The sequence below is a fragment of the Callionymus lyra genome, chromosome 14, assembly GCF_982586985.1.
Source record: "Callionymus lyra chromosome 14, fCalLyr1.hap1.1, whole genome shotgun sequence".
Lineage (NCBI taxonomy): Eukaryota > Metazoa > Chordata > Actinopteri > Syngnathiformes > Callionymidae > Callionymus > Callionymus lyra.
The window spans coordinates 14796045-14819544 of NC_141831.1; the positions used below are offsets into that span (position 1 = coordinate 14796045).

The 23500-nt window shown below is 37.1% G+C and overlaps 2 protein-coding genes across 4 annotated transcripts; both read left to right on the plus strand.

Annotated features, from left to right (window-relative positions):
- Positions 1–1244: 1244 nt before the first annotated feature.
- On the plus strand, positions 1245–13493 carry esrra (estrogen-related receptor alpha). Of its 3 annotated transcripts, XM_087806684.1 has the most exons (8): positions 1250–1438; positions 2645–2729; positions 6279–6672; positions 6812–6928; positions 7932–8045; positions 8265–8432; positions 9328–9597; positions 10928–13493. In XM_087806684.1, the coding sequence occupies exons 3-8, from the start codon at positions 6288–6290 to the stop codon at positions 11179–11181; spliced, it is 1308 nt and encodes a 435-aa protein (XP_087662810.1). In that variant the 5' UTR covers positions 1250–1438; positions 2645–2729; positions 6279–6287; the 3' UTR covers positions 11182–13493. The 3 variants fall into 3 exon arrangements, with proteins under 3 accessions (XP_087662812.1, XP_087662810.1, XP_087662811.1); XM_087806686.1 differs by lacking the exon at positions 10928–13493 and having other exon boundaries at positions 1245–1438; positions 9328–9608; XM_087806685.1 differs by lacking the exons at positions 1250–1438; positions 2645–2729 and adding an exon at positions 3879–4033.
- Positions 13494–15309: 1816 nt separating this feature from the next.
- On the plus strand, positions 15310–19769 carry prdx5 (peroxiredoxin 5). The gene is made up of 6 exons (XM_087807097.1): positions 15310–15407; positions 16949–17083; positions 17163–17294; positions 18511–18549; positions 18621–18685; positions 19473–19769. The coding sequence occupies exons 1-6, from the start codon at positions 15312–15314 to the stop codon at positions 19576–19578; spliced, it is 573 nt and encodes a 190-aa protein (XP_087663223.1). The 5' UTR covers positions 15310–15311; the 3' UTR covers positions 19579–19769.
- The last annotated feature ends 3731 nt before the right edge of the window (positions 19770–23500 follow it).

Here is a 23500-nt window from a genome sequence, read left to right on the forward strand (position 1 = left end):
GTCAGTGGTTCCACTCATGTGCGCCACGACAGTCCACGATCCTGCCGCATGACCGCTCACATCCCACTCTCAACCAGAGAGAGAGAGAACGGCTCTGGCTCTTTATTTTTGTATCTATTTTAAAACAAACCAACAAAGATAAAAAAAAAAAAAAAAAAAACCTTGACCCCAGTCATCAGTGAATTTACAGTTGGAATTATGAGTTTATTTGCCCTTATATCACCCTTTTTTTAAATGACCTTGAAAACTCTACAGTACTTCTCTGTTGCCAGGCAAGTTAGTGGGACACACTTTGAATTAAATAACTGTCACACTGTATTTTTCACAACATATATTATTATTTTATTTATTTGTTGGATAACTACACTGTTACTATACGCTCATTATTATTAGTATTCCTTGGCCGCTGTTCAGATGGTGTATTCAGTGAAGCCGGGTCAGTGTCACAAGACTCGACAGCATGACTACATTTTCCATAGAGGTGCGTGTCGTGACGTCAGTGCGCTGGCTGCAGTGCCCCCCCCCCAACACAAACCCCCCCCTTTAAAGACCCGAAACTGACACACTTTCTTAATAAATTACACAACGTTAAACAATATATATATATATATTATATTTGGCCATTTTTCATCAAATATAGATCATGTTACTCGTGTTTTAAAGGTTAGTTTTAAGACAATATATGACTGTTTAGTTACAATCTGTCAATGGAAGTTCGCTTTTAAAAAAATCTTAAATTCTTAAGTGTTCAACTCGGAATAAATAGACTTTCGTACAACATTACTCTGATCCCCCCCTTGCTACAGAGCAGACCACGGTATTGGTTGTTGCGTGTTGACGCAACGGAGACAGAACAGACGCAAATGTGCGAGCGAGGAGGGGGGAGAGGCACGAGACACTGTCCTACGTCACTGCCTGCTGTAAAGCGCGTAGGGAGTGAGCGGGGAAACCGAAGCCGCTTCCGGTGGGTCGCGGGGAAAACAAAAGTCATCCCGCGAAAACGATCTCAATATCATCATTTTGAAATGTTGCGAGGCTGTTATCGGATATATATCATCATCATTTAATTGTATTGATGTTGATTTTTAATTGATTATATTATTAGAAACGGGAAAAATCGCTTTTATTGTGAAAACGTCGACCGCGCCGGAAATGCAGTGTCGTCGTTTTGAAGTGACGAACACAGATCGCAGCCCCTCAGCTGTGGTCGCCGAAGACGGGGATTTATAACACCAGTGTACGCTCCAGAACCGAGGCACAAGAACGCGCACAAGTGTTGGTTATATTCTGCAGGGACTCTTTTGGAGGGGGGGTGGGTTGTTCGTGATGCGACGCGGCGGAGAACACTCGACCAGAACCGGGACAGTGGACTTAAAACGTCGCTAACAACAAGACCGATTAAAAATAATACACCCAGTGATGTTATAGTTCATTCCCTGTAAGTATAACCCGGGCTGAGCATGCAGTTGAAAAAGATGGATCATTTTTGTCTATTTATGGTGTGTGTGTGTGTGTGTGTGTGATATCAGCTGATCTAACGGAACCTGATTTGCATGCACGACTCGCCAGACTGAGCGAAGTTCGCTCGGACACGTTATTGGGGGCAGGGGGTGCCAGCAGCTGGATAAATATTAAGTGAGCTTCACGGTAGCTTATCATTTACCGAAGGAAGCATCTTGTAGAGATCCACACACCAGCCGATTTAAAAGCTTTAGTAAAAAACAACAACATTTGCATGTCAACACTCTAGTGAGGAAAGTCCCCCCCCCCCAAAAAAAAAAAAACTATCTGGGAACTGTCCCATCAACTGTGATCTTGTTCTTTAGGGCTTAACACACAGACCTTTTGCAGGTACCCAAACCTGCTGGACCAGGATTGAGATCACTGATCGCGAGGCATAATCCACTTTGACAATTAACCTTTCACCGGTCCAGGGATCAGTATAGGCAAGGTCACCCCTGGGTAGCTGTCCATAGCGTTTATTCCGGTCTCCCTTTAAAGCACATGTGTTATCGGTGACCACCACCACCACCACCACAGTACCAGGGAGTCATAAAAACTAATGGCACCTTCTTGGGGTAAACTTTTCCCCTTCAGCAGAAAGTAACCACAATCTTTGACAAAAGTGTTTTTGTAAAAATGTCAAGACATGTTTAATGTAAACTCTGGTTCATCTAGTTAAAAGAAGACAGTATTTCCTCTAGGAAATAGGGTATTCTTGTCAGTGTAACCCCTCACGTATAGGTGTCAGACGAGTTTACAGTCGACTAAATGTGGCGAAATTGCTTTTATATGGTAAAAATCCTCGTTGAACTGTTTGCGACAAACTTCAATGAAAGACAAGGTGGTGGCTTTTACTCCCTGTCCTTCAAGTAATTGTGTGACTGACCTTTGGAGTGTCACGCTTCACCAGGGGGGGTGGGGGGTGTTGCTCGACGAGCAGGAAGTCTTTGAGTTGAGTTTTGAGTTCAAGTGACAATTTATTAAAAAGCATATTATTCATCAAATGTTTTGTTATCAGCTCGCCCCCACCCCTCCTGCACACACACAAAAATGTTTTAATGGAAAAAATGCCAGTGAGATTGTCTGGAAACTTTTCTGGTAGCTGCTTTAACACTTCTTTTTTTTTTATCTCACTTTTCAGGTTTCCTGATATCTGTGGTCAGCAATTCAGAGCAATAGCGCTTCATTTCACCAGCAAGAACACCTGATAAAGTCCTGGGCGAAAGGTAATGTGTTGTAAATTTTTTTTTAATTTGACACAGACGTTCAGCTTTAAGTTCTTTTGTGATAAGTCGTGCTATCTTTTGTAAGGGGCGACATAACATTTGAGGCCACTTATATTAAGAGGCCGTATATAAATATAGTAAGGAAGTAAGTAAGTATTTTTTTATTTATATAGCGCTTTTCCAGACTAGGGTCACAAAGCGCTTAAACAATCAAAACAATATTCAATAAAGTATATACTTTAAAGATCAAGATAAAACTGAGAACACAACAAGAGTTCCAGAAAATCAAGGAAAAGCCTGAACAAATATAAACCTCTTAAGATGTTTTCAAATTATACTGATTAAATCATAAAAAAAAAGTGAAATGCATTGTTTGGAATATTTATATCAGAGGTCACTGACCTTTTTCAAGCTGTGCGCTACTTCAAGGGCACAGCGGGACCTTTAGACCAGTTTGACGGACACTCTTGAAATGACCAAAAAAAAGCACGGTTGAAATTGATATTGATTGTTGTGTAATCAGTTTTATCTTGCCCTTTAAAGTATATACTTTATTGAATATTGTTTTGATTGTTTAAGCGCTTTTACAAGATATTAAATCAAATACAAAGAGACGATGAAATATTATTGTTTTGGCTACTCTAAAAGGGCTTTAAGAAGTTACTGACACACATTTTTTTATTCCTATAATTTTCCTTTGGCTTATTCCCTAATGGGATTTCATAGGACTGGAGTCTATTCCAGCGAGTTGGGTTGAAAGGTGGAGGCGACCAATGAACAGGTCTATGTGGGTTTTGAAAAAATAAAAATAAAAAAAATAATATTGCTCTTGCAAAAAGTAGGTTTTCAGGTCAGTAACCGTAAGATTGTGCCACTGTATTTGCAGATGGTTTGGGTCCAATTTAATTTTAAAATGTAAGGATAGTTGTTGTTTTTCTTCATGCATTTTGAGACTCAAAATGTTGATCAGACCTGATTTTATTTTCTGTCAATTCAAGTTACGTTGGCGTTGAACTCCTAGCCGGTTCAAACCAAGGAACCACTTAATCGCTTACAAGGTTAATTCGACGATAAGAACGTTAAACCGTAGACAGACGAGACATCCAGTGTCAGGCAGCTGTTGGAGGTAAAGCCGACATTAGCCCGGCCCATCACACACACCGCTCGCACCAGTCAGGCAGCAACAACCGTCTTAACTGGTAACGGACTTACATTTATTTTTAAAAAAAAGAAGAAAAACACAGCGATGATACCACACTGCATTTGAGATTTAAAACGTCCCCCCCTCCTGACTCCGCTTCCAGGTAAGATGTCTGGGGGAAAAGAAGGGACTAAAAAAAACAAACACCGAAGGAGAAAGACAAGCTAGCTAAAGGATTAGCACCGCGAAGCTAACGTGGGTTTAAATACTATTGCTGGAGGCTAATGCTAATGCTACCCTGACACACAAGTTTACAGTACACAACCGTGTGTTTTTAAGATGGTTTAACCCAAAACAAAGGCACAAATGTCAAACCTTAATGCCTCTAAACACCGCGTAACCTTTTTTCGACAAACACGAATGGTTAAATTCAACGTAGTTATTCTTTTGGTTACTGAACTAAAAACGTGTTTCCTTTAAAAGCAGATGTTGACCACATGATGCTGTATCACTATCTTAACAATGGAGGGGGGGAAGAAGAAGAAGAAAAAACAACATTACGTTTCAAGAGGGACCACGATGTACATATACGTCGTTAACTCTCTAAAGATAAACTTTCAACTTGTTTGCATTACCTGGTTTCTTGCCTCATCGTGTTGTACGAGGTACAGGAGTTCAAACTCCAGAGTCAGCTTTGTTCACTTGATTTTTACTGCATTATTACAGAGTAATAAAGAGTACACAGTATAGGAAGTTCCATTATAAACTGTTGATTCTTTCAACGACATTCCAATCGAAATGATTGATTGAATAAGAAGACGATTGATAAAAGGAAATCAATATAAAAATCAATAAAAGAGCAGTTATAGTTTGTATGACTATCACAGTGGAAATACAAAACTTTAAAATGGATTAGTGGGTTGCAAAGCTTTATGTGTTTTCCACCACAATATTTTATGATGTATACAAAACAATCTTGATTAAAAAATACCAATGATATATTTAATTTATAAGCAAACCGTGAACGTTTCTTCTAGTGTTTGCTCAAAGGGAAATATGATGCACTCTTGACATTTTGAAGCTTTAGATCCTCTTGCATGTACAACGTTTCAACACTGTGCAAATATACTGTGTGTAGCTGTACCGCCAACTGATAAACTAGAACAAAAAGGGCACTTTACTGTACCGCTTAAAAAGTGGAACTAGGAGTCGTTTTTTTTAGCTGCAACAGAGTTTAAATCTACATGATTTCATCAATATGGTTTATTTGCTGCATATGTCTGCTTGTTTCTAAATCTAAAACAACATGACCTTTTGCCTTTAGATGCATCAAGAGACATTTTAAAAGGTGTAAGAAAAAAAAAAAAAGCTTTCATCGAGCGGAATTTCATACAAATTTTCCCCACGTCGATGTCGCCTGTTATGGTATTGTTGCTCTGGCCATCATGTCTTTGTCCATATGAAGTAAAGTATGACTCGTAATAACATCTCAAAGTCGTCGTCTGACCAAAACATTTGTCTGTGATTCCATCATGTTTTAGTTGTTGCTACTGTTTGGCTCTCATGCGTTGTTTCGTTCTGGAGATGCTGTCTGATATGAGTGAATGAGCTACGTTTATATCTTTTTTGACTGATTTAAAACACCTTGGTCTGTGTAGTGCACATTTTGAAACCCAATGGGGAGAAAGATGGTCGACAAGGCCTCAGTCAGACTATGATTTTTGTTTTATTTCTCACACTCAGACAAAGGGGTTTTCCTCTGTTTTAAAACTCTGACCTTCATCAGACTAATCTAATGGATCTCGTTGTTAGTATTATTAATGGAAATAAGGTTGATGTTCAGCAGAGGCGTTAGAAAATATAGATACACTTAAGACGGTGCAATAATTCCCCCCTCAAAGCTGTATCAATATTCAACTGCGCTATTGATCTGAAAAATAAATAAAAAATATCGATACAGTTAAATACCACAATGTTTATTTCAAAATACCATATCGAAAATCAGAAGCACTGTATCGACATTTAAAAAATGAACTTTAATGCTTTCAAAATAACATTTTATTTTCATCATCATAGTTCGTTAATGTTTATATTTCAATAAAGAGTGTGAAATTAAATAATTAATTGGGTTTTTTTCCAACTACAATTCACATGTTTTTACAGCATTTGTTGCAACAGGGTTGTGTTGCAATTAAACTTCCTGGTCAGTTATTACATCCTCCATAGCTAAAAAACACAATGAAATCCTGCGAGGTCCCACCAATTACTGAGGACGAGAGGATACAGTAGACTCCAGAATCTATTTTGTTTCATTATTAATAAAGCTCCATGTGTTCTCATGGTTTTTTTTTGGCTTTAAAACATATATATTTGTGTTGTTACTAATGATATGTGTCCGACTTTTTCAGGAAGGCATCATGTCTTCTAGGGACCGTCGTCCAGACATCTACATAAAGGCAGAACCGAGCAGTCCAGAGGGAGGCGGTGGAGGTCGCATCAGCCCCGGAGGGGTCTCATCGGACTCTTCCCACAGTGGCGGCGGCGGCGGTGGGATTCGGGGCGATGGCCCCAAACGCTACTCCCCGCCCCTCTACACGCCAGCCCTGCGTTGCCACTTCAAAGACGAGGTGGGCGACGTGGCCGACGAGGGCTCGGCTGGTAACGGAGCCGGCCGGTGCAAGTATGCCCTCAGCACCCTTCCCAAGAGGCTCTGCTTGGTATGTGGCGACGTTGCTTCAGGTTATCACTATGGTGTAGCGTCATGTGAGGCCTGCAAAGCGTTTTTCAAAAGGACAATTCAAGGTGAGTGAAACCAGAAACCACATCTCTATAAAAAAAAAGAAAAAATACCACTTTTATTTGTAGCAATGATCTTTTCTGTCGCTAAATGCTGGACAGAAGTTAGTTATTTATTGACACATGTCACTTGTTTAATTCCCAGGTAACATTGAGTACAGCTGCCCGGCTTCCAACGAGTGCGAGATCACTAAAAGGCGCAGAAAGGCTTGTCAGGCATGTCGCTTCACCAAGTGCCTCAAAGTCGGCATGCTGAAAGAGGGTGAGTGCTCTGTTATACTCCGTGATTTAACGTCAGGAGGTTTTATCAGATAAGATATTCTTCCCAGAATGTGGAAATTTGGGTTGTCACATTAGGAACATATTCAAGATGCAGTGCACAACTTAAAACAAAACTATAATACCAATAAATAAATATGGATTACGATGATAACATGAATGATATAAGGAGAAAAAAAAGTTTACAAAATAAATCAGTAGTTGTACAACAAACAATAGTAGTGCAAAATACGACAATATACAGTTTAAGTACAGTACAGTACAGAAGTAAAGATGGGGTAGGGAGTTTGGATGAACAATCTTGTATTAAATAACCGCAGTGGGCAGAAGGAAGCAGCCAGATACCAGAAACTGATAGGGGTGAGTATTGGCATGAATCTGGCAATAAATTACTTATTTTGATACTGTAGTAACAAGGATATATTTGTAGTATTGTCGAGAAATCGACTCTGGTGTTCCAGAATTTAGAGACCACATCACTCTTGACGAAGTCATAACTGCTTTCATTTGTTTTGAAACCAAAACATGTCCAAACATCAGCTCTGAGAGCTGAGTCGACTGCATCCTCTCGTCCTCAGTCATCACCGGGATCTTGCGGGATTGTAGTACTTGCCGCATAGGACGTAGCGACAGGAAGTTTAATTGCAACACAAAAATGAACAAACGCTGTAGATTTTATAGCTACTTTATTAAAATACAAACCAAAAAAAACTATGATGGATTCTTTAAATAAATGTATGTAATATATAAATGTAAAATTTATTTAGACAGTGATGTTAAATGTCAATGCAGTATTGTGAAATAGTATCAAAATATTTAAGCGTTTCAATATTTTCTTACACCCCTACTTATAACCGGTGATTAATAGAACACAAAGTCGACAAAATTAAGCCGTATTTTTATTTCCCCCACTCCATCGTCAATTTGTTGAGGAAGAAAACACAAAAAATATCTGCTCTGACTTCTGGTGTTTGTCTGTGTTGCAGGTGTTCGTCTTGATCGAGTTCGGGGAGGTCGACAAAAGTACAAAAGGCGCCCAGAGGTGGAGAATGCAACGTACCAGACTGCTCCCCTCCCCCTTACAAAGGAGAATGAAAAGGGTGAGTGTCTAATTGGTTTGTGATTTTTTTGGTTTGCATCATTGTTGCACAGAATAGTAGCGAAACCAGAAATAACAAATGAATAAGCACTGCCCCCTACTGCATGCAACAAGTATTGTTTCTGCTTTTTCTCTGTGCAGTTTTGATGTAAAAGGTACTTGTATTCCAAGCATTCCTTGACGGTCTGTACTATAAATATTTCTTCCTTCTGTGTCATAGGGTCCTCCAACATCATCGTGTCACACCTTCTGGTGGCGGAACCAGAGAAGCTGTTTGCCATGCCCGACCCTCTGCAGCCGGACACAGCCCAACGCACACTCACCACCCTGTGTGACCTCGCCGACCGAGAGCTGGTGGTCATCATAGGCTGGGCCAAACACATTCCTGGTGAGAGAGAGAGAGAGCATGAGGATAGCTTGACAACAGACATTGATTTAATGTCTTATTTATCAGGAGCAGCGTTTGTTTAAACTTAACATCATTTAAAAAATAATTGATTAGAAGCTCTAAAGTGATATTTATGGTATTTACGGTCTTCATTCCAGAACTGCATGGTATTACATCAGTCCCATTATAATATTGAATGGTTATATTAATAAAAAATAATTCAATAATTGAATTCAATAAATATATTGAACGGTTGAATTTTAAAAAGAACCAATTCATTTAAATAAATGATAATAAATTCTTATTTTTTACACATAGTTTGACGTTTTAATTCCAAGAATTCAAGAATACATTTTCTTATTTGAATTATTATTATTTTTTTAATTCATAGCCTTTTAAATTCAACATAAAAATGTTGGTATAAAAGTACCACCAGACAGGAGCAAAAGAGTACAGAGCTACTTGATCGAACTTTCCGCCAGCACAGTAGATCGTGTAAGGAGCGAGTGGCTCAGGGTTCGATTGGATCAGTCTGGAAAGATGCCACTATTAAACCAACATTTGAATATTGAATTTAAAAGGCTATGAATGAAAATATTTAATTTAAAAAATCTATTTTTGAATTACCGGAAGTAATATATTTAACTCTGGCTAAAAAACTATTGTTTTATTTTGAAAGTATTGATAATTGTACAATTCAATTTAAAGAAAAAAAAACCAAAACTAACTCAACCTTTCAATATAGAACGTATTTAGTCAAATTATATAAAAAAAAGATTCCACATTTGTAAAGTTAAATTCAATATCCTGATGAGATATGCTTCAATATTTACATCCTGTCATGGACACTTCAAACTAAAACTGACGTTTCGTCTTCTTCAATGTGTGCCTGCAGGTTTTCTGTCTCTGTCACTAGCAGACCAGATGTCAGTGCTACAGTCGGTGTGGCTGGAGGTTCTGGTTCTGGGCGTCGCGTACCGCTCCCTTGGCTGCGAGGACGAGGTGGTTTTCGCGGAGGATTTCGTCCTGGACGAGGAGATGTCTCGCGTCGCCGGACTGACAGAACTTAACGCCGCGATCAGTCAACTCGCTCGACGTTTTCGGTCACTCAACGTGGACCGGGAGGAATTCGTCATGCTGAAAGCCCTCGCTCTCACAAACTCAGGTACTATTTAAATGACATGATACAAATGTGCCGGTATAATCTGGTTAAATGAGATAACCAGGTTAAGTTGGCAAATCATTCGTGTTGACATTTTTCCCTTTGTCTTGATCTTTATATAAACAAATTATTCAATTTATGAATCTGCCTGCCTCCCTTTCACCAGTTTGAAGGTGACATAGGTGTCAACACTGTCCAACACTTGCAATGCTAAATGATATCTTGGGACATGAATGTCAATGAGGCCTCAGAGATAAATGGTATTTTTTATTGTTAACGTGATATGAGCCTGATGAACGTGTTACAAAATCAGATCTTTTGTTTTCTGTAATATGGTTCCACAAAACTGGAGTCTCTAGGGGTGTATATTACGATACATGGCACGACATAGCTCCAATAATACGATATATTGCGATATTTTGGCGATACTGTAGGAACAAGGATGTATTTGTAGTATTGTCGAGTACTTGACTCTGGTGTTGCAGAATTTACAGACCACATGACACTTGAGGAAGTCGTAACTACTTTTCACTTTTTTTGAAACCAAAACATGTCCAAACATCAGCTTTAAGAGCTGAGTCGACTGTATCCTCTCGTCCTCAGTCATCGCCGGGATCTTGCAGGATTGTAGTACTGGCCGCATAGGACGTAACTAACGACTGCCGAAGTTTATTTGCAACACAAAAATTAACAATTGCTGTAGATTTTATAGCTACTTTAATAGAATACAAACCGTAAAAATTATGATGGATTCTTTAAAAAATGTATTTAGTAGACTGTATCCTCTCGTCCTCAGACACCGCCTGGATCTTGTGGCATTTCTAGTAGTTTAATTGCAAGACAAAAATAAAATAAAAAATAAACACTATGAATATTTGTATATTCTATATACCGTAATATCCTAATAAAGAAAAACATTTGTGTTTATTATTATTTTTTTACACAATATGATTTGAAAACAAAAACAATTTAAATGGATAATGTGCACATATCGCAATCTTTAGGTGTGTCAATATTTTCGTACGTACCTTGTTGTTTTCTCTGTGAAGGCAGATACGATTTATTTTGACTTATATTTTGGTTGATTTTCATTTTCTCCTTATTATTGTGTGGACATTTGTTTAATAAAAAAACATGCAAAAAAGAAAAAAAAACCTTTGGTACACAACAAAATCTTGATGTATTCACATTGTTCCCTTTGAAATATTTACCATCTAGAGAAGGTCTCCATCATGATGGACCACTTGTTGAAGATCCAACTGAAAATTGATGAATTGATGGTCTCCCCGACATCTCATCTAATCGTCTCCCCCCCGCTCTCCTCCCCCTCTAGACTCTGTTTACATCGAGGACATGGAAGCGGTGCAGAAGTTGCGGGACCTTCTCCACCAGGCTCTGCTGGAGCTGGAGTGTCAGCGGCGCCCGGACGACGCCCAGCGAGCCGGACGCCTCCTCCTAACGTTGCCGCTCCTCCGACAAACTGCCGGTCGGGCCCTCACGACCTTTTACAGCATCAAGACCCGCGGCGGCATACCCATGCACAAACTATTCCTGGAGATGCTGGAGGCCATGATGGACTCCCCCTAAAGGAGAGGCGACCGGAGTGAATATATAAGGGAAAACAAAAAGGATTCTACAGAGGAATTATTGAAGCGGCAGCAGACTCGTCCTCGGAAAGGGGAGGATGAAAATAAAAAGGTCTAAATAATAATTTACCCAAACGGGAATTTGTTAATTTAACCACACTAAGTTGAAACTGCCAAACTTTGGTGACGGGGGGGGAAAATTCGAGAGCGACCTTTTTTTTCTTCTTTTTTTTCGAAAACTATGAGGAACTAAGACACCAATGCCAAGTTGCTACTGAACTCTTTGTCAACCATTTTCATGCTATTTCACAGCTGGAACATGCAATCTCATGACCACTGGAGCCACATTCAGGGACCTGAGACTGACACTGAGAGGTGTGGCTTCTGAACTGTTTGAAAAAAAACAACGACAACAACAACAAAAAAAACTCATGAAAGCCATACAAACATATCGAAGCGATACCTTAAGGGTCCAGCAGCGCGAGTCAAGAGTTGACGCGCTCACGGGGCGCTTATATTTAATCTAGTTTAATGTGCAGTTTTAGGAAGATTTGTAGGAATTACTTGCAATATGTAAAAGCAATATCATAACGTAAATCTTCTGTCACATTCAAAATGTGGATAAAATGGCCAGAAATGGAAAATATATGTTAGTGTGTGTGTGTGTGTGTGTGTGTGTGTGTGTGTGGGTACGTGTTTGTGGCTAAAGTACTGATTTCAAGTTTTGGTTGATTCTAGGTACTTCAGATTGAGGGGAAAAAGCTCATTTAAAAAAAAAAAAAAAAAGTGGAAACGTTCATTATAAAAGGTAAAAATGATGATTGACAGGTATGAGAGGGTCGAGTACCACTTGTTGCTGCTCTTTCACGAGGATTTTTAACGGACGTTTAAAGTGTTGCTTCCATACTAGCGAACCACTGAGCTCGCTTGGCACGTGGCAACGCACTGGATGGAAAAGAAATGCTTATCGCCTCAATTTTTCTTATTTTTAAATATATATATTATATTATATATCCTGCCAACCACTCGATCTGACTACTGATGCGAGGTCTTTCTGCAGCAGTGCTGGAGACTCTTGTGACCTGTCGGGCCTGTTTGTTTTTGTGTGCTGAAGTTTGCCCCCTTTTTTGTGTGATTTCCGTTTTGCCACATAGGTGGCAGTAGTGAGGGACGTCGCATAAAAGAATTTGTTTCATTTTTCAGATCCCTCCTTTTGTGTGCGTCTGATGTTTATGTGCCCGTGGTGGGCTCAGGGCAACAAGAAATGCAAAATATGCAACACCTTCCCCACGTGTTTATAAATAACTTCCGTAGCTCCTGCTATCGTTCGGTGGGTTCTGTACCTTTTTAAAAGAAAAAAAAAAGAAAAAAGTCAGTGATCGTCTGCCTCATTGCACAGCTCAAATCACCGATGTCGAGAAATCAGATCAATATTTATTCATGGTGTTAGAAACGTACGGTTTAAATATACAAAGATGTGCATTTTATAAAGAAAAAGCCAGCAAATGCCATCAAGCCACTGACTTATCTGTGCAGCTTCCAGACATTACTCTGTACAGGCGTTTTTGAATTTCCTTCACCGCTCTGATGTAGCTCATCATTCATGGACCATAAAAGGCCATAACCTGAGACACATTTTAAGGTTCCGTGTACAGCCCCCCCACTCCTCTCCCTTTCCAAAAAGAAAGAAAAAAAGATAAGTTTAAGTTAAATAAGGCTTCATATATATCTCAAACCTCCAATAAACACAGCCTGAAATGTGAAAACTGCTTAAGGAGGTGTCATCAGTTCATCATGGATGCAGAAATAGTTTAACATTAGCATAGAAATATGTGGTAGGTTTGGGGCGGGTTCGATTGTTGCAGTTTCACTGTATTGTAGTTTCTATATGAAAAATAAATGAGCAATACGAAAAATTACCAAACCTCACATTTCCTTGTATAGCTAGTGTACATTTATTATTGCCAGTTATGAAAAATAGCTACTTAACATATTATTTAAAGGTTCAAATCAATGTTTGTACTTTTAAAGAATATTTAAATGATTAAATTCTATTTTTTACTCAATTTACAGTTGTTTGTTGACACTACTTTTTTTTTTTTTTTTTTTTTTTTTGTGTGTGATATCAGAAGTGGACGTATGTGTAGTTTATTTTTATTTTCCATTTAGAAAACCAGTTTGATGTCCTTGTCTAAACATGTCCACATGAAAAAGTCACTGTGAAGAAAAAGTGATATCTTCCACTGTCTGCTGCATCGGAAGTGGGTCATTGTAGGTGCTTTGTGTTGTGTAATAAACAGACACACCACCACATGTTTTCATCTGTACCTGCTCATGTCTGTGTTGCGATTGAACGTGTGATGCAAAGCTGAACAATTTCAAGGTCATTTGAAGGACGATGCATTAATGCCGTCCGTGATCAGAGACTCGGCTTCCTCGGTTATTACATCTTATAAATATTAGTCCAAATATCGTGCTATAAAGCAAATATAAGGATTTAAAATCCTGGGAAAAAAAAAACAGAAACATGATCATATTGTGAAAAAAACCTCACTAAATAAGCCATATATTTATTAAAGATCTACTTCAAGGTCACACTTAATTATTTTATTTAACATTCACGGATGTTATTGACACTGATCTATTGGCTACAATTTAATTTTCTCGATCGGGAATATCAATATCCTATAGAGATTTTGAAGTGCAATTATTTGCCTCTAGAGGGTGCTGATGAGCCGATTATACAACCACGGAATGGATGATGCGCTGTTAACTTATGAGTTTTTTTATCATCATGATGTCAACTTAAAAATGTATCTGCATAGATGATGTTTCTGACAGTGTTTGCTAACTATTTTATTTTATTTATTTTTATTTTTATTTTATTATATTTATTAAATACAACTTGCTTTTTTGTTGTTGTTTGTTTAGGAAGTTTTTCTTTTTGGTGAGTATTTCCTGCCTCCCCAAAATAATTTGAGTGAATATTTATCATATTAAAAAAATAAATAAATATATATATATATTTTACTATATCTTTATGTAGGCTACTTCAGCATAGTTAGGTGAGGTGTATTTTATCATTTTTTTTACTTCATTCTTCTACTTGTTTCATCATGACCATGTTTTCAACTTATTACATTACAAAGTACTTGTCTGAAATCTCAGCGAACGAGAGGTTGTGAGAGTGGAGTCCATTATGATGTAATAATGGCTTCACTCCTCCTCCAGCCAGTTGGAATCACGCCCCTCTTTGTTTATACAACGAGCACCTCGGAGACGGAGACTTCCGGTATTGATTGGGTGACAAACCTCGACGTTTGACCTATCACAGCAGGGTGGGTGTGGTTACGGTAAACAAGAATTCATCTCCAGGAAACAAAGTGTTTTCAGTGGGCGGGGCTTAAGCACATTTTCTAATGTAAATATTTAAATAAAAAGAGAGTTTTGTACAAACAGACACTAGTTATGATACAATCAAGTCCAAGATCAATTTAAGAGACACTTAATATAACGCAATAGTTGCCCTTTAAGCAATTGTATCACTAGCTGGTGAGTTCTTGTAGAATGGATTCCAAGGTAAGACATTCACACTTTTCCTCTTTTCTCTCTTTTTTTTTAAAACATTCTTTAATTTTTTACAAATAATAATTCTGCTTTGTGTCTCCATAGTATGCTTTGTATTTGTCACGTTCTGTCAGTATTATTTTGGGGTTAAATTGTGTGTGAGATGTTGATATGATTGATTTAAATAGAAGTTGAATGTCTTTCCCCCAAAAAAATAGATGAGAAGATGTAAAAGGGAAAAAACACGTTTTATTTTTGCATTGGTTATTATTACCATTTATTTAAGAACCAGCAGCATAACAGTACTCGACGATAAGCCGCTGCTTAGTTCGCCTATTTGGTGGGTAGGCCTTGTTGGCAGCTAATCCTTTATACCTGAAATGTAAACAAATAATTAACACGCTTACATTTTATTTAAAATTGTTTGGAATGCAAATGTTATTTTTTAGGTCAGGTGAGTCACAAAAATGTTGCTTAGGGGAATTATTCAAATAAACGTTTGTGATGGTCACGTGACCCTGACTGTGTTATACAGCACATAAGCCGCAGACGCGTCATTTGACAATGTTTTCCCTCAGAGCTGCGGTCCTTAAACGCACCAGTGGTGTTCAGTGGTCCCGAGCCCTGCACGCTTCTGTGGTCGCCAACATGCCAATCCAGGTAAAAAAAAACAAAAAACATATCCTCTCTCGATTGATGCAGGAACAACGAGCTTATGTATTGAATATCAAACATTTTATTTTGTGGCAAAAGGTCGAACTACGACCTCTGTTAGCAAAGCATGCTAACATGTCGCCATGATGGAATCCGCTACAAATGCGGGATTAAGCGGTTTCTATTTACGGTTGGTTAAATAAAGCTGCATATTATTTCACTGTATTAACACTTTAGGGTTTGTTTTGTATTTTTAAGCGTTTTTAAATAAATGGTTGTATACAGGGTAACTAAATTTAAATTCGAGTGTCTCAGCTGTTACACAACGACCTTAAATTGTTTGGATTCTATTGGAGTCAAATTGTAAATAAATCTAAAAATATTTCAAGTATTTAGTTAAAAAAACGCTTCAATTCCCCCCCCCCAAAAAAAGATGTTAATGTTATAGTGTGATGGAATTCCTTCTGAAGTTTCCCATTTGATATAAACCTGGGATAGTTATTTATTTATAGCATCATAAACATGTCATCTTTGACAAATATCATATGCACATCATGGCTAAAATGGAAAGTATTTTTTAATGGTTAATTTATGAAGATATCCTAATTAAGATGTTGTGTTTTGTGGGATAAAAGTCCACAACCTGTCAAGCAGTCATTGATCGTGATTTAGGATAAATATGGATTTCTTTATAGCAACATAAACCCAAGTTATGATCAGAGACTGCCATAGATCTCTTCAAGAAGACTATTATCCCACATTTTAATTAAGAATGTTTTTAAAAAATGATTATTAAAACTTCATATTTTGGCCAAGTTGTGCGTACGATATTGTCAACGATGATATATTAATGATCAATAATTATCCTGTCGTCTTTGACAATGAAACATGTCTGTCTTTGGTATAATGTATATTTATTTTTAATGATTAGTTCCTCTAAAAAAACCTTCAAATGTAATGATTTTTCATGTAAAAAGAAGTTCACATCTTTTTACTTGTAGTATTGATTTATCGCATCTGAAACTTGCCATTTAAAAATGATCTGAAACTAATAAACTGGTCGACCATCTCTACATTTTTTTAAACTATCAATAGATTAATAAAATAAAGAATAATAACTATCAATAATAATAGCAAACGTGCGTTTTAAACGCGGCATAACCATGATAATGAAGGATTAAAAGGCAGACTTGGTGCTCCTCGGACGCGCTGCTTTTAATTTAGTTTATTCTTTATTAAGTTAAGTCAGGAGACTCCAGACTGGAGAAAACGATGTCTGCACAATTGTGTTAAATGCTCGATCCTGTTGTGTTATGAAAGATGGAGACGCCAAGCCTTCTTCTAATGCTTCCGATTGGTTATTATGGCGTGATGCCTTCCATGATTGGCTAGATTCATGCAAAAAGGACTAAATAATATTATTATGAAAAGGAATATATAGTATTGGATGGGTGAGTAAATTATTTTGCATGCTTGAGATGAATTTCACAAGCAGATCAAGGTTAATTGATTATTATTTTATTTCTTTTTTTCCCTGATCTTATCAGGTGGGTGAAAATCTTCCAGCAGTGGAGGTCCAGGAAGGGGAGCCTGGAAACAAGGTAGCCATGGACCAGCTGTTCAAGGGGAAGAAAGGAATTCTCTTTGCAGTGCCGGGAGCGTTTACTCCTGGCTGTTCCAAGGTGACGCCTCACTTAAAAGCGTGTATATTAGAATTGTAATATTTAACTTTTTTTTTTTTAATTCCATGGTTCTCCTCAGACTCATCTTCCAGGTTTTGTAGAGCAGGCTCAGGATTTGAGGAGCAAGGGAGTCCAAGAAGTGGCCTGTGTTTCAGTCAATGACGCATTTGTTATGGCTGCCTGGGGCAAAGAGCATGGTGCTGATGGCAAAGTAAGGCCACTCAATTATTTACAATTTAAAAAAAACAACATTATCTAGACCTGTATGTTGTGTATCAAATGATCAAAACTGTCAAATTATTTTGGTGGGAAAAAAACCACCCTTATAGTGTAGTTAAAGAGACATTTTAAAGTGCATCAATAAAATGGTCGACTGAGCCCTTAAGAAAATCAAACGTAGCCTCGGCTAACACGAACACCTGGAGCTAAAAATGTGACTTCTGCTGATCATGATGAGTTTGTACAAGGGGTGGCGACGTCTACACGTGTAAACACAGAAAGCAAGGCAAAAGCAAGTGTACTTGTACAGGGTGTAAATTATTAGTAAATTAAAAATAAATGTAGTGTGGATTCTGGGGCTAGGGTATCGAATGAAAATTATAGATACTGGTACTAATACCGATACCTTTACTTTGATACTGGTTCATGGATGTTTTTTGTTTTTTTTGGTACCAATTTTAAAAGATGCATTCTAAAGAAAAGGACATGACACATGGTCAGCTTCAGTAAATTTCTTCTCCTAGCCATTTTCCTTGTAGAGAAAATAAATGGCAAATTATTTCCAGTGCAAAAAGAACACTTTCTAACGAGCAACAAATTAATCTTTTTGAAGATTTTTGAGCGCCGTGTACCCCATTAAATAGGTTCAAAGTCAATAAGTAAAACCAGAATTAATATGGCTTATTAGGTGTTCCTTTTCTTTCTGTATTTTAAGTTTAATAGTCAGACTAATATGGTAAGTTAAGTGATCTGTTGCGCTGGCAATAATTTATTAGGTTGACAAAAATAAATAATTTCTGTCTGAAAACTACCGGAGGGTTTTTCACTGGCATAAGATCAGAAGGTGTTTGGATACACAACAGTTACAAGCCTCGATTACACCTGTAGAAAAATTAGCGTTGACCTTATTGGTTGCTACTTAATGGCAGTAAAGAGATGTGTCGCATGTATAAACTTGAGCTTCCTGTTTCTTCACCACACTTAAGAAACAATTCTCATCAGACACCCGTAACTTCTGTGTGGTACAAAATAGTGTGTATATTTATGCTAAATGTGATGTCATTCATCGTTATATTAATAATACATTGGCTATATTTAGGGTACAGATGGACAAAAATTGCAGTACCTGCATAGACAAAACATACTCATAGATGACAACCTATAATATATTCAGATTTCCATGTAAATGGTTCCTCTCATCAATCTAGGTTCGAATGCTGGCCGACCCAACTGGAGCTTTCACAAAGGTAAGCCTGGTGTTAAACAATCGAGTCGACGACTTGACGGTTGTGCTCATTGTTTTTCCTTTGCCTCGCAGGCGGTGGACCTGCTTCTGGACAGTGATCAGATTGTGGCTGTTCTTGGAAACAAGAGATCAAAGAGGTGAGGCCCAATCCTCCTCCGCTCTAATCCATGCAGACAGTCGCAGTAACGGATGTTGGATCCTTGCAACTGACGCCTGTTATCACTCCCTGTTCACTCTTATACTTCTTTTGTTGTGATTTCAGTGGTGGATATGGTCGTCAAAGCGCTTTTTAAAATATTTTAATGTCACAATATCCAGCATTTAAATTGCCCATAAAGAAAACAATATTGTGTTCTATTCTGTATCTCTGTCGGATCATGTTTCCCCATATACTTGATAGAATACAATAACCCACACCTATTTCGATGTTACACTGTGATGCCGACTGTACAAATATCAATCTGTTTATTGACAAAAAGATGAGACATGAACACTTTCACATCAACACACCTGCTTGTTGTTCCATATTGTAGGAGGTTATGGAGCATTCGATAGACGAATGAACAGAAAATATGTTTATGGATCAAAAGTTAATTAATGCAACAAATTAATAACAAAAAAACATTCCTTCAGATATTTAACTAAACTATACGTTGATGCCGGGTTTAAAAATGTATATCATTTTAATAAAAGTTTAACAAGTTTTGACAAACTCAAATCTAGTGTACATGAGTGCACCTGTTGACCTCATCTCTTAACGTCGTGGAAAGTGCATTGTTTAACGCTGGCGCCATCTTCAGGACGGATGTTGAACTTGAATCCACATGAGTTTTTCGACTAACACGCCTTCATTGAACTGGATTTTTTTTTATCGTCGCATGTGACATGTGTGCAGTGTTTGAACCAGTTTGTGCTGTGTTTCAGATACGCCATGTTGGTGGAGGACGGAGTGGTGAAGAAAATAAACGTGGAGCCTGACGGCACAGGACTGACCTGCAGTCTTGCTTCTAATATTCTGACTGAGCTGTAAAGAGTTATTTATTTGAACCGTAGTACATGATGCACTTAACATCCGTAGAAGCCTCTTCAAAGACTTCTCTCAAACCAAAACCGATTCTTGTGTCGCCAAAGAACACAAGGTGTTGTTAATGTTAATGAATTTGGAATGATTGTTTTCTTGTAATGTGGACAAAATAAAATTCATCATTGAAGAAAAAAAAACATTGGTTGTTGAATGTAGCACTTGTTACACAGTCACATCGACTATTATCTTTTTAAGTTTGTATTTTAAATTTGACTCTTAAGCTGTAACAAATGAAAGCATTTATAGAAGATTATTGTTTTAACAATAAGCTTATATGTTGTTATTGAAACCTTTGTGTGTTACAGTGTGGAATGCTAGTTTTATTTGTCATAAACATTCAAACTATATAACTCCTTGCATCCTTTACTAACCCAAAAAGTTAGTTGGTTTAGCTGTTCTCAATGTTCTTCTTGAGTAGTGACTTTCCCGGTTCGGGTGCTTTTTGGTGCCAAGAGATGAACCAGTGTGGACTACCTAGACTTGTTTTCCATCTCTGCCTTCATTCTTTCACAAAACAACACCCTTTTACAGAATTCATTTGTTGCCTTCCAGTAAATCACATCTGATATATTTCCATGCTCTGCTACCAGTTCATAAAACCATGTTAAGACCCATGATTACTACTAAAAGATTACATTTGAATACAATTCTAAAAATGTAGGGCTGGGCGACAAGGCCTTAAAAATTAAATCTGAAAGAGAAAACGATTCAAAATGTTTCCTTGTTTTTAAAGTAAGCATGTTTTTTTTTTGTTTTTTTTTTAGACAAAAATACTTTAATTTTACTTAAAAGCTGCCATTATTTAATTTGGAGAAAAATACACAAACGTTGTCCAAAAAATGTCTTTATTTCTAGCTTCAAACAATGCCATAATTTCAAGAGTACATGCGCTCCATCTTAGTTTTTGCCAAATGAATGTTATTACATTGATCTATCTCTTCAAATCACACCAAATAGTGTAGTATTTGGGAAGCGGGAGTCAACAAAAAAAACATGAAACGAAATTGAAACAAAAACATTTTTATATCCTTTATATTTTCATTTTAAAATATCCAATTTATTCATATTTTATCGATCCATTGCCCAGGCCTACAATCGATTAGATAGAGTTTATTAATCCCTATGGATGTTTCCCACTGTGGCCTGGCTTTTTAATAATAATTGGAAAAATAATGTTTGATTAGTGTTTATAACTCCCCCTTCCACTCCTGTGCTTGTGTACTACTACGTGTACTAATGTTTATTGTTTTTGATATATTACTTATTATTTTATTATTGTTTATTATTATTTGGATCATGTGTAAAGTATGTTTTAATGTTGGGGGGGACTTAAAACCTGCCGAATATAGGAAAAAGTGTTTGTTAGAATGAAGCTGTGCCTTATCTTATCTTTCTTAAAGCCTGCACCAAATTAAAAACAGCATTCTTTTCACAGCAACAACTACTTGATGACCTCCTTGGCAGAAGTAATGTCAATCGTATTTTCACAAACTTGTCTGTTTCAACTTGTTTTTCTTCTATGAATAAATGAAAAGTGTAATTTCTGAGTTTTATCTGGTCCTACATCTCTAGCCTTCTCCAACTGTACACTTTAAAAGGTAGACTTAATGTTTTTTTAACGAGTGCTGTATACATTAAATAAAAAGAAAATGAACAGAAATGTTTAAATAATGTTATAACTATTACATCACTTGACTAAAATAAGGCAGTATTTGAGAACGTTTTTAAAGTTGGTCACAGATAAATGTTCGGTAAGATTTGACATTTCCCGAAGGACTCGTAATGAAACTTCCCTGGCTATGGAACATCCAGCCACTAGGTGGCAGATGAGCGTGCAACTATTCTAATAGACGTCAATAAATATCCGAAGAAGAAGCAGGTAGCCATAGCAACCTCACCGGGTTGATACTGCTCGACGGAACACAGTAAGTTTATAGTACAATAAATACTGTTACACTGTGATGCCCACTGTACAAATATCAATCTGTTTATTGACAAAAAAGAGATGAAAGATGAACACTTTCTCATCAACACACCTGCTTGTTGTTCAATATCGTAGGAGATTATGGTGCATTTCATAGACGAATGAACAGAAAAAAAGTGAATTAATTACCAAAAACATTTATTTTTGTATGTGTGAAAGGTAAAGAAATTAAATGGGGTATAATCATCGAACTGGATCTTTATCGTCTCATTGACATGTGTGCAGGGTTTGAACCAGTTTGTGCTGTGTTTCAGATACGCCATGTTGGTGGAGGACGGAGTGGTGAAGAAAATAAACGTGGAGCCTGACGGCACAGGACTGACCTGCAGTCTTGCTTCTAATATTCTGACTGAGCTGTAAAGAGTTATTTATTTGAACCGTAGTACATGATGCACTTAACATCCGTAGAAGCCTCTTCAAAGACTTCTCTCAAACCAAAACCGATTCTTGTGTCGTCAAAGAACACAAGGTGTTGTTAATGTTAATGAATTTGGAATGATTGTTTTCTTGTAATGTGGACAAAATAAAATTCATCATTGAAGAAAAAAAAACATTGGTTGTTGAATGTAGCACTTGTTACACAGTCACATCGACTATTATCTTTTTAAGTTTGTATTTTAAATTTGACTCTTAAGCTGTAACAAATGAAAGCATTTATAGAAGATGATTATTTTATTGTTTTAGAAATAACTTGTATGTTTGTTGTTAGTGAAACTTTTGTGTGTTACAGTGTGGAATCATAGTTTTATTTGCCATAAACATTCAAACTATATAACTCCTTGCATCCTTTACTAACCCAAAAAGTTAGTTGGTTTAGCTGTTCTCAATGTTCTTCTTGAGTAGTGACTTTCCCGGTTCGGGTGCTTTTTGGTGCCAAGAGATGAACCAGTGTGGACTACCTAGACTTGTTTTCCATCTCTGCCTTCATTCCTTCACAAAACAACACCCTTTTACAGAATTCATTTGTTGCCTTCCAGTAAATCACATCTGATATATTTCCATGCTCTGCTACCAGTTCATAAAACCATGTTCAGACCCATGATTACTACTAAAATAATACATGTGAATACAATTTAAAAAATGTAGGGCTGGGCGACATGGCCTTAAAAATTAAATCTGCAAGAGAAAAAGATTCAAAATGTTTCCCTGTTTTTAAAGTAAGCATGTTTTTTAAATTTTTTTTTAGACAAAAATACTTAAATTTTAATTAAAAGCTGCCATTATTTAATTTGGAGAAAAATACACAAACGTTTTCCAAAAAATGTCTTTATTTCTAGCTTCAAACAATGCCATAATTTCAAGAGTACATGCGTTCCATCTTAGTTTTAGCCAAATGAATGTTATTACATTGATCTATCTCTTCAAATCACACCAAATACTGTAGTATTTGGGGAGCGGGAGTCAACTAAAAACAAAAACCTTTTTATATCCTTTATATCTTCATTTCAAATAACCAATGTATTCATATTTTATCGATCCATTGCCCAGGCCTATAATCGATAAGATAGACTTTATTAATCCCTATGGATGTTGCCCACTGTGGCCTGGCTGTTTAATAATATTAATAATTGGAAAAATAATGTTTGATTAGTGTTTATAACTCCCCCTTCCACTCCTGTGCTTGTGTACTACTACGTGTACTAATGTTTATTGTTTTTGATATATTACTTATTTTATTATTGTTTATTATTATTTGGATCATGTGTAAAGTATGATTTAATTTGCAGAATATAGGAAAAAGTGTTTGTAAGAATGAAGCTGTGCCTTATCTTATCTTTCTTAAAGCCTGCACCAAATAAAAAAAAGCATTCTTTTCACAGAAACAACTACTTGATGACCTCATTGGCGCAGAAGTAATGTCAATCGTATTTTCACAAACTTGTC